The 16,681-nt window shown below is 41.3% G+C and overlaps 1 protein-coding gene across 12 annotated transcripts in view; it reads right to left on the bottom strand.

Annotated features, from left to right (window-relative positions):
* Positions 1-16,681, bottom strand: part of TJP1 (tight junction protein 1) — a 190,353-nt gene that overhangs the window by 57,449 nt on the left and 116,223 nt on the right. Inside the window, exon 1 of one of the 12 annotated variants that reach the window (XM_039558022.1) lies at positions 10,191-10,330. The exons of the other annotated variants lie outside the window; for them this stretch is intronic. Coding sequence (XP_039413956.1) covers positions 10,191-10,223 — 33 coding nt within the window. The 5' untranslated portion in view covers positions 10,224-10,330. Of the gene's footprint in view, positions 1-10,190; positions 10,331-16,681 lie in introns of those variants that run through there. 12 annotated transcript variants of the gene reach the window in all.

Genomic DNA, 16,681 nt, shown 5'->3' with positions numbered 1-16,681 from the left:
ACATTCCCTGTTAACAAAGACTAAATTGTGAATTGCTAAACTTGCCATTCATAGGTAATGGGCTATTGTGCTTCTTATGTGGAGTCTTACTTGGATTAGACATCTACTTCCCCCAAACATCCAGCATCTTATTTTCACTGAGAATACAGATTCTGTATTTTGGGGAAGAAAAAAACCAATTTATCCTTCTAACAGTCTCACCAGGCTACTGGCATTAAAGGTTTTATTCTTCTGTATTTATTTCTCCTCTCCCCATGATCTCTGCAATTCAGGCACTACCTGATCTAACAGTTATTAATAAAACTAAATAAAAGTAAAGATAGTAAACAAAAAATCAAGTCATCTTAATCTTTATTCGTGTTCTATCCCTGTGTCAAATACTGAAGAAGGTTCCAGCATAGTTCCCATGTATGATACCCATTAAGCATCAGACACTACATGGAAACATTTGTCAAATTTTTATTATTCTTCACACCAATTTGAGAAAAGACATTAGAGCTCAAACTATAGAATATATGCTACGCTGCAGTAAACTGCTTTCCACTGTATTCGTCATCAATAAAGGACCATTGTTTTTTAATCCCTTCCCTCCCCTGCTCTGCCTGGTCACACACACTTTCTTCTCCCTAATCCACCCACTCTTTAAAGCCACCACATAAACTTTTTAAGGCAGCTTGTTTGCAGCAGCTCTGAATAAACCACACAAACCGAATCTGTCTCAAACACACGACTGTTTTTGATGTGAAAATTAACACAAACACAGTTTAAATGGAAACAAGTCAACAATTGGGCCCAGATAAGAACTGTGTGTGTAGTCAGCAGGGAAGAAGTGTTGTTATAGAAAATGGGGGCTAAAAGCATGGAATGAGAGCTGGCTTTGTTCACAGGCAGTAGCCTAAGTGCCTATCAGTCAGCAAAAGCATTTTTAAAACAGCTGCATCAAAGCTTTCTGCAAGTTAGTCAGCATGTGACAGGCCAGCACATTACAACAGTGCCACAGCAATCTCTGCATAATAGGAGTGCTCTGAGTGACCTGAAAGGTCAGTGTTTTCAAGCATTCCAGTAATCTGTAAATTGCCTTGGCTTATCGCATGGAAGCAACATAATTACATTGCTCGAAGGGCTAGGACAGTAAAGACAGATTTTAGGTATTATGTTTTGGTCAGCTACATACTAACCTCTACACTGTAAGCATATCCAGGAAACTCAGAATAATGTACGAATTTAAAAAAGGAATACTAAAACATCAAAGTCTGCTCTTCTGATAGAGGGAAAACTATTAACAAAGTTTTGTAACACCATCTATAGTAGTTTATGAAGTAGAAATATATTTGAGGGAGTTTTTTTCTTAAAAAGTGCTCCAAAATGTTTAAAGTTACTTCCTATAAAACTAATTTTTAAATACAGCAAGACTGCAACTACTATTGAGTAAATTAAAAGGTCCTGTTCTGGAAGATAAAGGGTGGAGCAAGCAAAACACAATTTTCATAGTAAGGGTTTAGTTCCAGTTGAAAACCAGTACTTTATATCAGAGAAAAGAAAAATTGTTATCAGCTCTAAGCATCCCAAGCAATTTACTCATAACCAAGCAAGGCCAGTCACTGACTTTAACAACAGATTTTTCTAGAAACAGAAAAGCAAAATTAGATCCACCAGTCAATCCACCTCACAAGATTAAAAATATAACATTTAGTTGCCAACTGCCTAATCACAAACAGTCAAAACTATTTCAACCCACTATTTGGTTTACATGTTTCTGTTGTGTCCCAAAGCACAGAATGCAGCTCCCCAAGCCGACCCAACGCTCACAACACAGGAGCTGTACTGGCAGCACCTCAGTTCCCTTCATCCTATCCCATGTAGCCCTTTTGCTGCACACCACCAGCACTGTCTGCTTCCACTGCCACCACACCACGAACAAATCTACTTCTACTACTTCTCCACAGGTGAATTCAAGCATTTATCATTCACACGGGAGGGAGTAAAACCAAGTACAAAGAACAAGGCAAAAATTCTCAATGTTAATTCAATCATAGAGAAGAAAGAAAAAAGCCTATGCAATATTTCTCTGACTGCTTGCTTTTGTTTAAAGTACTTTTAAAGCACGGTTGGTTGATTTTAAATGGAGATAATAAATGCAGTCAGAAGTTCAGGCTAGCAAAATGCACGCTGCAGGGACATCACATTTATGTTTAAAAGGCATCCCTGCCTGTTTAAACTACAATGCTAGCACAGCTTCAAGTGCAGGACAAATCTCACATTATTGTAAACCAAACTAAGTTTACAGCCAAAAAGACAATCCTACTATTATCAATAATGCAACTGATTTAGAAGGTGCCCTCATCATGCAGGAAGGAAAAAAAAACCCACTACCACCGGTCATTCTAAAGGAGAAACAATCTCAGTAACTCCCACCCACTGGCTTCTTGCTATTGCTTACACACCTTCCCAAGATAGAGACATTTACTGACTGCAAATAAACACAACAAGTAAGAAAACCTTTTATGTTAGCAGTCATATTCAAACAATTTAAGTGACAAATCCCCTCATGTGAAACTCGGCACTTTCCTGGGCAGTTCTAGGGTGGATTTACCATTGAACTACCAACAATAAACAAACCACAATAAACTACATGAGCATTGGAAAAAAATAACCCCACAGAGTGCTTCTACAGCACTGTATCTGATTCCAATGAAACATGTTCTTCGCTCAAGCCATCAACATTGTTTTCTATAAACCTGTATACCTTTCTCGTACTTCCTAGTAAATGCTTCCTGCTTTAGGAATATGAATCCAGTCTACATTATCCATAGAGAGCAAGACCCAGTCAAAATGCAAGTGCATTTAATTCTCTCATGGAGCATTCCCTCCAGGAATTTCCATTATTACATAGTTGGGTTATTAACAGAGAGGTTTAATCCTGTGTGCAATGACCAATCACTTTCCACAACTTAATTTCAATTTTGAAGGAAACACAAGTTCTTTTGTCAGAAAGCCATGCCTTCAAGCTTGGCTTCAAGATCTTGATACCCACTGGAAAAATTATTTCAGGAAGTCCAGGTTTACAGGGAAAGCCTGTACTCCTGTCACCTAACACTGTGCTGAGAAACTAATTCACATGGAGGCATTCATGGGCAAAGGAACATTTTTTCCGAGTAACATGTAGGAACAACATTGGGTCAAGTGACATTAAAAAGTTTTTAAACAAACATCCTGTGATGAGAGGGTTAACATGATCTGGCCTTCTCCCAGATTTAATTCTGGGGAAGCCAGTCATCCAAAATGAACATGAATTACGTATTTATTACAAGTCTTGGAATTTGTTCAGATAAACAATAATTGGCAGAGTTAGCCCCAGGTACTATCCTGATTCCATGCAAATTACAACTAACTAATTAATTGATACCACATTGTCAAGTAGCACCTCAAAGTCACTGCCAGAGTTTTACAGTTACAGTCATTCCAATTGTTACTTTCTATTAAAACCAATGAATCTTTAGATTACATAATTTATGCCTATTATATTTTCAATGAAGCTGAAAGCACCTGTGTACATATTCTTCACTTTGGTATTTTTACTTTTTTAAAAAACTTTTAAATATGTTTTTATATACCTTTTTATAGCAACACGTGCCAGCTCAGTCCTTTGTCAAAGTCAAGCCACGACTGCTGTAATTTAAGTAATAGAAAACCTGACATCATTGTTCAAATTTCACAATCTGTCCAGTTTCATTATGCTACTGCTTCTAGTTATAATTTAAGGTTATTACTTCCTTTTAATTAACATGAAAAATCGAGTAGTGTCTCTTCAGCCACAAGTTACTTCTTAGTAATTTTTGTGTTATTGAATTCATGGTGAATATAACTAAGTCATTAATGCTGCTGCAAAAGCACCACATCTGTCTAAAGAAAGAGACCCAAGAAGGTTTGTAGGAAAAGGCAGTGGATGTTATTTCAGCCAAACGAACTCACCTCACAGAGCCATGTCCAAAAGCCTGACCATATGTTCTGAAGTGTATTAACAAGTCTCTACACACCTTGCTCATACTATGTCCCATCTGCATGCATCCTAAGAAACAGTCACCAGCCCAGAGTGTAAATAGCTGGAACGGGTCCATTTAATATTTACAAGAAAAATTTTAAGCTGAATACGGAGAAGGGGACCATCTGTTAAAATGATTGCTGACCCAGTGGGGCAGAGGGGAAGACACTGTTACTGGACCCCATTCAAACTAGGCAAGGAACCGCCTATACAATCCCAAAGGATCACAAGTTGAAAACTAATTACTGCCTTTTCAGGAGGGGTGGGGGAATATTTTATAATGAAGTTCCTAAGAAGAAGTCAAATGTAAAAGCCAGTTGTGAGGAAGACACAAGGCTGCTCTACAGGGCAGTACTTACTGGGAAAAGCCTTGGGAACTATAAATCACACAAACTGCCTACTTTTGCTCAATTTCTATTTTCAGCATTTCAGTACTTTGTATATGTGGGGGTGGGGAGACAAAAAGGCCATCAGAGCCATACCAAGTTCTGTTGTTGCTTTCTCTGCTATGGCAAGTTAACCACACACCTTATGATGAGTTATGTAGGCCAAAAAGGTCACATTTGCCCACTTCTCCTAAGAATGTGAACTTCAATGCAGCACTCCCTACTGCTATCATCTTACTGAATTTAGGCTGCCCTCCCCCACCGCAAAAGAGAAGAACATCTGTTTATAATGGATTAGGAAACAAAAATCCTATTAGAGATTACCAAATACTCCTGAGAAAATAAATACTTTTTTAACATACAGCCAATATTTAAATTTTTAACACCAACAATACAGTTAATTTTTCCAAGTGTCTAAATAAATCCTGATGTGCAAATGCAGGAAAGACCTCTAAAGAACTACTGAGGATCCTAGAGTCACGAATAGCAAACGTAAGCCAAGTGCCCAGGCATGCACACGCTGGGGCAGTTCTCCAACCCTGCAGTAGCCCATCTACAAAACCCAAACAGTCCACGGAGCTTGGGGCTTAAGGAGCTAAGAGCACACCACAGCAGGAAAATCCCATGGATAACCAAGCAGACACCATTGTCCCTGGACAAGTCACCACACTTATGGCCTCAGCAGCACTTGTTACTCTGCAGCCCCCAAGGGATCCATACGGGACCTTAAATATTCAGGTGAACGTGTCCCTCCATTTTCTCAGATCCTTCACTCAAGCACGTCACAGCCCCTTGAAACAAGAGCACCCCCACTATTTATGACTGTACAGCACATATTTGAATAATCTGTCCCTAAAATAGCATAATTGTAAGACAAGACAATGTTTTCATTTCAGGACTTTTTGGACTCAGCATAAATACACTGCACAGAATCATGGAATTCATTTTAAGACTTCCCTAGGGCTGTTTGCTTAATCAGTACATTCAGTGAAGAAGTCATTAGCAATATATTTGCCGGAGAAAACACTGGGCATAGTTTGATATTAATTTCTCTTGTATTTATACCATGATAACAAGGAAATACTTGTGGGGATATAAATGACCAATGTCTTTCTTAACCCATAAGAAAAACAATAAAAGCATTTGTTTCAAATACCATCCCTTAACTCAAACTGACACTTAGAACTTGACAGTGTTACATACCAAATATTGGGACTATTAATTTTGACATGGACATGTACATGGCTTTAATCCCCACACTGTGACTAATCAGATTTTCCCCCGCCACTCCAGTGTGTACACAAGACATGGCCTTTCCTCTGGGTATAGAGGATAGGAGAAGAAAACAGAAGAGAGGATCCTATTTCACACTGAAAGCTTATTGGCAAACAAAATGGGTGAACACTTCAGCCCTTGATGAGAACTTCAACTTTGATACGTAGCTTTTGAACAAGTGCTTTGACCTGAGATAGACAATACTTTTGCATAGCACTTCAAGTAACAAACCCAACATATTTAGCACAATTCAGAGTGTGAGTAGTTGACTAGTTACAGTTCTGTTTCCAATTCAGTACCTTATGCTGAATACTTAAAACCAAGTATTTTCACGAGTACCCCGAAGGTTTTGACAATGAAGATACATTGCAGTGTCAACACAGACATACATTCAAGCTCAATAACCACTCTTGACTTCAAACACAAATTCAAAATACTATGTTTTGAGCTTTTTTTCCCACAGATAGAACCCCAGTATCTATTCTCATAGAAACTGAATAGTAGCACAATGTGCATGTTAGAATACCTATGACGTACAATAACCCATTTCTAGATGTCTTCCTTGACACAAAGATTAGCTAGCTGATCAGTGATAAGGTCTTAATTGATTTTCCACTCTATAAAGGTGGAGCCAGTTGCCAGGCACAGTCAGATTTCAAGTTCTGTTTACATTTCAGTAATCTTTATGCTGCACATTGAACCAGAAGCAAACTCCAGAATACACTTCATAATGACCTACGGAGTGTGGAGCTTGCAGCTCTTCTCACATTGCAGCCAAAGTCATACTGAAAAATGCACCTGAAGTATCATCTGATAGTTGAAGTTGCTGATAGTCCTAACTGGAACAATTTGAATGAATTCAAGAAAATCCAAGCCCAAAATACAAGTTATTGATATAAATTATTCTTTGAAAAATACCTACTGGAATGTTAAAATTAGTATTTCCTAAGGTCCAAATACAACTTATGGAAATGCTATGACAATTAAATGTAGTATTTTAAAGGCTTTTTTTTTCCATATAGGAGGTTAGATTCTTAGGTTAAACTGAATTCTCAGTTACTTTCCCATATACATTTTCTATGTATTTCTTTGTTGTTACAATTGAAAAATCTCACAAAGACCCAAAGAAGAACTGATCTAACTTTACAGTGCTCATATACAGACTTAGATGGGAAAAACAAAATACTGCTCCAAACTTAGCTATCTCACACACTGCACTAAAAGCACTATAAAAACATCTGCACATATATGCTCTACAAGAAACAAATCCATTGCTGTTTCCAAGTAAGATTTTTGGGTACAATGCTAACCCACACTTACGAAAACCGTAGGTCATTCCCTCTAAAACAGAAAACCAAGGAGACCTTGCAATCAGCATGTCTTGAACCATTAACACAGTCATGTTCTCAGACCCTGATTCAAGGGATAATTAACAGATACATGCCTGGAGCTAGAAAGCCAGTTAGAATAACCAAAATTCAATTAGTTACAGGACTGAGGTGAAAGACTGAAATAGTCTTCATGAATGTATTTAAAAATAGAAGGAAGTCTCAAGAACTCAGGTTCAGCATTCAAAAAGGCTCAGGGATTCAATAAGTCCTGTCCCCACATTTACACTTTAAAAGCTTTTCAGGGTGGTTTGTTTATTTGTTTGGCTGTTTTTTTACCAATGTGGACTATATTTCGCTCTCCAACTTAAAAGCAGAAAGAAAGTTCACATCCCATTACTAAGGCCCTGACATAGTCATTCCCATACCATCCACCAGTACTGTTCAGAAAGACATCAGAAGAGATTAGGCCCCTTACATTTTGCAGTAACAGCCACAACCAGATTAAACTGCAAGCAAGACTTCATTTCTCCTCCATTTTCTATTGTATATTACCAACAGCTACAACAAGCCTATAATACCTTAATAAAACCACATTCTTTTACAGCATAGCAGGGAAAAAGCTAAGTAATCAAAACTGAAGGGCAGTGAAACTATTTATTAAAGACTGTTGATAATAGGGCACACCACAATCAATCACAGCAGCCAAGATTCTCTCACATACAAATAAAAATTATTCAGGTAATCAAAAATAATTTTTTTTCTTTTTTTTTTTAAGGTTTTGTCTGGTCAAGCGTGCCAAGGCAACTGTAGATATGGACACAAAGCTCAAAAGTATATTAAGTAACTATTAAGAGGAAACCATTCACAGAGGCTTTTTTAAAGCATTACAACCCCAAAAAACCAGAAACCAGATACCATGTCCAAAGGGGCAACTAAAGGAAAAAATATCTGAAATGTGAACACAGAAATCCCACAATATTCTAGGATTTCCAAAATACTTTTTAATCTCCTTGTCTACAACTATTAAAACTACACAGAGAGTGGCCCAGGAACTAATGGCTGAAGTACAATTAACACTATCCATCTACTGAAAGCATCTCTGTTTTGACAAGGAAACTCATATGAATTGTATGCACCAGAGTCTAGCCTCTAAAGACATTTCAAGATAAAAAGATAAGAAATAATTTTGATAAAAAGCTATCACAGACTAAGAATTTACACTGACAGTCACAGGACTTAAAAAACGAGTTTTTTCCCTCAGAAAGATATGCTATTTCAAACACATAACTTCCATAAATCTGAAAGCACACCACTGGAGAGTTAAACCCCAGTGAGACTATATTTTGCAACATTCTTAAATTAACATACCTTTCAGTATAATTAGTTTGGCTGATACTGTATACATGTATGCAAGCTCCAAGGGCCAATGTGATATGACCACGAGCAGGAGGAGTTTCAAATAACTGCTATGGCAAGATACAACTTTCAATTAACACCAGTCTGTACACCAGTCTACAGACGAAACAGATACACTTTCTGTACACTTCTGCAACTTTAAATACACTTCCATATTTAAAAATAGAAAAAACTTTCAAGACAGTATATGCATGTGTGGAAGGCAGTACTTGTCCACAGCCTCACAAAATAGCTCTATTTTAAGAGATCATTTTGAACTAGAAATGAGAATTTTGTACCCCAATTTTAAACCAAAAAAAATCTGCAAAATTTAAGTTGATGCATTTTCTCACAATGCCTCACATAGCGGAATTCTAACAAAATAGTATTCAAGACAATATTTATCTTCAACTCCTATTTGTTGTTAATATAAGTGCATTTGAAAAGGGCTAGAAAGTATGTTTTATCTATCTCCATAGCTAGGTAATACCACCAGTGCGAAATACTACCCAAAATAAGTTACTCTTCCAACAACAAACATTTATTGTTGAAATGTGTTTGTGTATATGTTCAAATGTAATACAATACCCCCAAATGTGGTATTAGAAAGAGGCATGAAACTCAGTAGTCAACACTGGCTTTAAAGTTTTTAAAACTCCACTCTGGAAGCTGAAGTTGCCTTTAACACACCTCGAAAGTTAAGACTTCAGAGTTGGCAAAATCGCCAGCTAAGAGTATCTCAGAACTAAGTTTGTTCGTTACTTAGTATCTCAAGTACCGAAGTTTTTCGGTAGAGTAAGGTGTACATTTTACTTCACCCTGCAGAACACCACTTCTGAGTAAGTGCATACCAGCAAGTGACATCAGACCGAAACCACATAGTTTCACTCGAAGGCAAACACCACTAAGCTGAGCTCTGGCAACACCAGCTAACACACGACAGGAACTTGTCGCACTGAAGCCAGAGCAACTACTCAGGCGCCACAAGCTAAAAATTAGTTCGAAATTCAAATTCAAACTAGTTTCAAAGCAAACCTTTAATTTTACGCGAAGGAGAAATAACCTGTTGAGCGTTCCTAACTCCACCTCTCCCCCCCGGGGCCGCTCAGCATTACTCACCGCCGCGCAGTGCCGGGGGAGGTCAGAGTACACACCCGGCAACGTGCACCTGCACCGGCAACACCTACAGATCAGGTGGAGGACCGGCACAAGTTTCTGACGGATTAATGCCGCCCCAAAGCTGTTTACCGTATGTCAGCAACAATCATCCCCGACTGATTCAGCGGCCACAGAAAAAATCCTGCAGTACTGGACTCTCCCGGTTGAGCCTTTCCTAATTGCTACCCGGCTCCAGCCTGGAACAAAAGGGCATGGCCAGCGCACCGGCGCGAGCGCGGGGACTTCTCCAGGGGGCAGGGCCCGGCTACCACAGCCATCCCACCGCCGGGGCCCGGGTCCAACAGGTGGGCGGCCGGGGCGGGGACGGCCGGCGGGGCAGCAGCCCGGGCCGGGGGGGGGTGCGGGCCACCTGCGCGCCCCTCCCGGCAGGCGGGAGGGAGGCTCCGCAGGGAAGACGGCCGGGAGGCTCCGGCCCACCTCGCCCACCTCCTCGGTCCGCACTAGCCCTTGCCCTCAGGATGGGCGGGGATAAAGCCGCAGCCGCCGCGGTACGGACTCGGCGGGGCAATGGGAAAACCGCGCCGGGGGTACCGCGGGATGGGAGCGGGCAGGGAATACGGCCGCCCTGGGGCCGAGCCTTACCTTCGTGGAAGCCGCCGCGGCCCTGGCAGACATTTTGTTTCCTTCTCTCCCCCGGAGCCGGGCGAGCGTGTGCGCGCCTGCAACTCCTCAGGCCGGGGGAGAGAAACTCAGCGCCGCCGCCCGCACCTCACGCAGCCGCCCGAATAAACATCCCAGGGCGCGGGGGGGAGGAGGAAGAGGAGGACGGCTGGGAAGGGGCGGGGACGGGGGAGGAGGGAGAAAGGAAGAAAGAGGAAGGGAAGCGGAGGCTCAAGTTTGATAAAAGTGCAGTCTCTTTCCCGCAGCGCCTGGCGCGCCGGGCTTCGCCGCCGGGGCGCGGGAGCGGCCGCGCTGCCCCCGGGCCCGCCCGCTCAGCGGCCGCGCCGCCCGCCTGCCTCGTGCCTCTCCCCCCTCGCAGCCACCGACATGTCCGACTGCCGGCACGGCCCATCCCGCCGCGGGGGGACTGCCCGCCCCGCCGCCGCCTGCCCCCGCTTTGCCGCAGGACCTGGACCCCCCGGCGGCGGAGCGACGGCGACGGAGCGGCCGGTCCCTGCCCCGAGGGCTCCGCCGGGCGCGGCGCGGTGAGGGGCCACCCGCGGGCCTCGCTCGCCGCCGGGCTCCCCCGCGCCATGGTCGGGGCGGCGGGGGCCGAGCACGGCCGGGCCGGCGCAGCCTATGGGAGCGCGGGGGGGCGTTTGAACGCGGGGAGCGGAGCAGGCCGGGACCGCCACTGGCACCGGGACCGCCCCGAGCGCTGCGGGGGCTGCGGGAGCTCGGCAGGGCCCGTGTCTGCGCTCTCCGTGGCGCTCCCTGCAGCGCCCACGGCGAAGGAATTCTCGCCCCCCTGGAGCCGGCCGCAGAACTGGGATGTCAATCAGCGCGGGCTCAAACCTGCTTTTGCGTTTGCCCATTGTTTGAAGGGGCGGGACATCAGTTTTCGAGTTCCTTAATTGTACATTTTGTTCTTGAGATAAAAGCATAAAGACACAAAAAGAAAACAACTTGGGAGACTTGCTTTGCTTTAAGGTGGTGACTCCACAGCCTTAGCATTTCCTATAGCACCATGAACTGCTGCCTGTGGCTTTGAAAAATAAACTTTTCCCAGTATTTTAGACAAAGCGTTTTTAGTGTCTTTTACAAAGTAAGTATTTACTTAAGCACTAAGAGAAATATTGCAATTTTTTTTTTTCCATTTAAAAGGACAGGCTTTTTAAAGATGTTATTTTACTTTTGGGCGTTAGATGCCCAACCCATGCACGATGAGGCGATCTCAAAATGCAGCTGGAGTTCTGACTTGACGCTCATGCCACAGAAAGCTGAGCACACTCCCAAATTTTGTAGGACCAAGTCATAAGTTAACAAAATGACTTCCAGAAACATCACCCATTAAAGTGCTACAAACATCAGTGAAAGATGGCACGCACTGTTTATTAGCCACATCACTATGGTCCCTAGTTTATGTTGCTGATTAATTTACTCATTACAATGAGATTAGAGCCCAAGTGCCATGACTAATCAGGTACATAAGGTTCCAGTGAAATGAAAGTAGGTGAGAAAAAATCCCAGACCCAAATGAGTACTCTGCACTCGCTTTGCAAACATTTCATGAGATATACATGACAATAAAAGCCATGGTATCAGGGCCGTGATTTTCTTGCAGTTATTTATGCGCTATTTATGTGTTACCAGCTGCTTTTGTGCTCCATGCAATCTTCAGAAGTACTTAAATTCTTAATAAGAGGATTCAACGATCCAAATCACTCTTCTACCAAGAAACGCCCTACCCAAAGCTACTGTATGAGTTTTACGTTTGTTCTCCTTTGAAAATAAACAAATTCATATTCCAGGAAATAGCTGAAGCAAATTCCCAAGGCAGCAGTCCGAAATCAGGGGGAAGGGCCAACTCCTCCACCATGGCGCAGAGAGTGCGGCACTGTAGGGCAGGGAAAGCCCACCGGGACCTCTCCATAGCACACACTGGGGCAGCCTCACAGATCCAGGGACCTCTGTCAGCACCATCCGCGGCTTTCTGACACCTGACCGATCTCGGAGTGCCCGAACGCCCGGCTTCGCCCCTTCCTTTCCCCTGGAGCCCTGGCCCCTGCGCTGAGCTCCGGAGGGGCCCGGCTCCATGGCAGTTCTCCCACCAGAGCCCCTCCGCTGAAAACACCACTGCACTTTTTTTTTTTTGTTAATTGCTAGATGTAACTAAGCCTCAGATTTTTTTTTTAACTCGATCTACACATGCAGAAGGCGGAATGTGATGATTTTTATGCCCACATGCTTCACTGCCAGAGTATTCACCAGAGGAGGCAGGAAGGAAAAGGCTGAGATCACAACAGGAAGGAGGGGGAAGATTTCAAGGTGTGGAGATGCATGAAAAGAAACTCAGGGGAGGATGACCTGATAAAGTGTAGCGTAGAATAATCTCTCCCTTTCATCCTTCTCCCCTTGAATAGTTCTGGGGAGGGTGGGCAAGACCTGCAGGCTGGGGAGGAGGACAGGCTGGGAACAGAGTAAAGAAGTTCAACCAATATGAGGCAAGGGAATCAAACAGGAATGCAGGCATGAAAACAGAGGTGGAGATGGTTCCCTAAAATGAGGGAGAAGGACCATGGGAAAGAAAAGCAGTTATTAGGGTATTGGGAGAAAGATGGGGAACAAATAAAAGGGTGAAAGAAAAATATTAAGTGAAGCAAATTCCAGCAAAGATGGAGGTGCCGTTTTTGTATCGTCTTACATTGGATGAGAAAATGCCATCAAGCCATACAATGAGTTTAACAAGCAGGGAGACTGTTTAACAAGGAAGGACTTCTGCTAGGGTTTTAAAACAGCTGGATATACATAACTCTCTCGGCTCACAGAGACTAATGAGATTCCTTCCTTCCTTCCTTCCTCCTTTCCTTCCCTTCCTTTCCTTCCCTCCCTCCACCATCTTCCTTCTCTTTCCTTCCAACAGTTATTTAACTCTTCATCTCTACTATTGATACAAATCAGATGAACTGGAAACATCATTTTATTCTACTGGCATTGGTAAAATGCATATATATTTTTGGTAGATATAAATTATTTTTAATGAATGTTTTTGCTTGATTTTATACAAAGCAGTAGCAGAATCACATTGCTGTCCTTTGAAATTCTTCCTTCAGGAGGATTTTTGCATCTCTTAATTAACAAATTGCTCACAAGCAAATCTACCATCAACAGTACAGAAAATGCCAAATCAAATGTTGGTCAAGTCAACATAAAACGATTATCTGAAGTGCGAGTAACTTTGAATTATATTCATATTTAACCTTGGTGGGGTTTTTAAAAATTATTTTAAAATAAATATTACAAAATTAATGTCTGAAAGAGCAAGTTATATATTGTTAAGACTGTTAGGATTCCAGCGTATTCATGTGTTCCCTTTAAAAAGCTTTAATGAAACAGCAGATGTCTATATATTTATATACACATATTGATATATAGCAAGAGAGATGTATGTGTTAGTGTTTATGTGTGTGTATATATATATATATATATGCCTTATATACATAGTACATTCAGTCAGATACAGTTATATACCAAGTCCCATCTGTTAGCTAAGGGATCCGAATTTTAAAGCATATTCCTGATTCTACCCTTATAGGTACTGAAAACAGGACCATCTTTAACCTCCATCTTTAGAAAGAAAATTGTCTTAGAAGTCAAGGGCTGAAGAAAAGCAAGTGCTTTACTCATCCTTTCTATAACTGCTACTGGGAGATGTCTAAAAAAAGTACTATTATACTTTCTTGGTAGGAAACCTAAAAATAAAGCTATTATTTAGTAAGTTCAAACCATAACCCTACATTGATTCAAAGGACACAGAAGGACAGTCAGATGTGTGAATCCTTTCTGAGGGCATGGGTATCTGTTACACTGCAAGAACAGGAAGTCTATTCTCTACTTCATGTTGACTTAACTTTTTAAGAAATATTTTGACCACTTAAAGATGGGGAAGAAGGAAACTGCAGAACCGCAGCCACTACAGAGACAACTTCCTGTGGGTTTTGTGGTGTGTGTGGCTCTGAAAGGGAACAATTCATATAAGATCTTTCAGAGATAGCAGACAGTTTTGCTGCCCTATGAGGTAGTCGTGGGATGCTTAGCTATAAATACGCCAATATATTAGCAATTATGTCATGCGGTTTAGTTGATATTGTACATTCTGTATTTGTAGTTGCCACATGGTTTCAGCATTTCAGGAACAAGAAAAAAGGGGAAGAGAAAATAAGGAGTTCACCACAAGAGAAGAAAATATCTGTTTCTACCTTAAGTAAAAAAGTGGTTTCCAGAAAGCTGTGGGAAATCCATGTCCTCAAAATTACACAGAACTTGTGTCTTGATGAATCAAGTCCCTAGGGAAAAAATTAATGTAGTAATGATGCCTAGTAATGATTCTTATCTTCCTCCCACTTCCACACAGCTGAAACTTGCTTCCTATACTTACTGACTCTTTAAAGGGCTGTGTATCACTGCATTGCCTCTTCTGAAAACACTGCAGATAATTGCTCAATATACAGGGAATAGAGGCTTCCAGTAATTCACTGCCTCTTACATACTGGAACTCTTAGACAAAGACAAAATCCCAGAATCTGTACTTCACCTCTCATTAAGAGGTTAAAGCACATATCTGAAAAACACACCAGAGGCTGGATATGCTCAGAATGGGAATAAACCCAACATCTTCATACAGTCAGCCTGTCTTACTCCTGCTGTTTAAACTCATGGTTATTTCTTGTTTAACACCTTAAAAATAGTACTAGGTTTAACACAGTGCAAGGGCATTTTTTCTATTCAGCCTAAACACCACTTCAACTTTCAAGCAAATGGGAAATGTACAAATAGAATTAAAAGTAGGTTGGAGTGGCAACACCACATTATTGTCTGCCTTAAAATACTTGAAGAATGTATCACTGTAGAGCTGAAATCTAGTCTCTTTGGTTATTATTTCAGGATATCCTTAAAAAAGAAACTCGTCTCCTCGGTTTAGACCAGGTCTTGGAGAATCTTTGTCATCTGTATAATTGTTTAGAGACAAAATCTGAGATTACTGTTGAAGAAAATGTTATTTGTGAGTTTTACTTGTGCTTCATGGCAGCAGAGCTAATTTATTACAGAAATTCGTTACAGAAATGTTATGTAACTATTCTACTTCCCATCTCAGTCGTTTTATGAACAGGACTGTAAAATTCAATGCACTGCAGCCGATCCAGGCTGATTTTACAAAACGCTTCACTGTTAAGTAGCCACTGGATGTCAAAATGTCAGATATTCAGAACTGTTCTACTTTCTCCAGGTTTATTTGGTAGAGAGGGGACTGTTAAAATAATCAAAGACAGCTGTGAAACTTCAGCAGGCACAAATTCAGAGCTGATGTGATTCCAGTCCCAGAAAGTCACACTGCAGAGAGCACCACAGATGCTCCACTGATCTAGAATTCTTATTTCTCATATTTCGCTTTTAGAGAGCATGACTAGCAGTTCATCCTAAAAAGTGCTTGCCCGGACAACAAGCAACAAGCACCAAAGATTAACTGCACAGGCAACTTTAGAAAGTAAAATGAAGACAGAATACACACAGGCCTCCTTACTTACAAACACTGAGTGATTTGTAAAGGTAGTCCCGGACCAGCTTAACAAAATTGATTCATTTAATTACCTTTCTGGCAAACAACTCTGTATCCAAACCCAGAAATTTTCCAGGAACCCTCGCAGAAGATACAAAGTGACAAAACTGTTCTCTGAAACCCAAAGAGAAATCATCACTAAGAGAAGGACGGAAGATGGGGAGAAAAGGAGGTTGCAGAGGTGTGGTTTTCTAAGCCAGATAGTTTTGAAAGGTGATACCACTTCTACAGTTTCTTGAGCACAAATATCAGACCTGAAATGAGTACTACAGGAAATTATCATGACTCATTTTTGTTAGTGAGAAGGGCATGCATACAGAAAATGAAAATATGTACTGAAAATTGTTATATTCAACAAAAAAATATATACTGAAAATTGTTACACTGCTAAAAATGTTTATAGATAATGATCCAAAAGTGTGAGCTCATCTGCTTCTTAATTCTTCATACCAAAAAGACTTTATTGCATAATTGCAAAAAATGTAGAAACTTAGATTACTGAACTTTATAACCTATAATCTATTTTTATTGCCACTCAGCTTTCATCTTTTAAAATCTCAAATTTATTTTTATCCTCTGCCCTTTCGTATTACAACTGGTACAAGACTCCATCTATTCTTTTAAAATTCACATGCACAAATCCATCAAGTCAAGGAACTAACAACGTGCTTAAAAGTAGGAACACCAGATTATACCCAGTTAATCCCAGTGTGATCTTTACCTTAGTTGGTAGCTCTGTCCTAGTAGCACCTGCTTTACAAGAGCAACTTCAGTAAGGTTTAGAGGAGGTAAGTAAGGTAAGTTCCTGATGGTCACGCCCATAGGGCTATGAACCCTTTCCATCTTGGTATTTGCT

This window comes from Corvus cornix, chromosome 10 (genome assembly GCF_000738735.6).
Source record: "Corvus cornix cornix isolate S_Up_H32 chromosome 10, ASM73873v5, whole genome shotgun sequence".
NCBI lineage: Eukaryota > Metazoa > Chordata > Aves > Passeriformes > Corvidae > Corvus > Corvus cornix.
The sequence above is the reverse complement of the archived record's forward strand: the minus strand, read 5'-3'. Positions and strand labels throughout refer to the sequence as shown.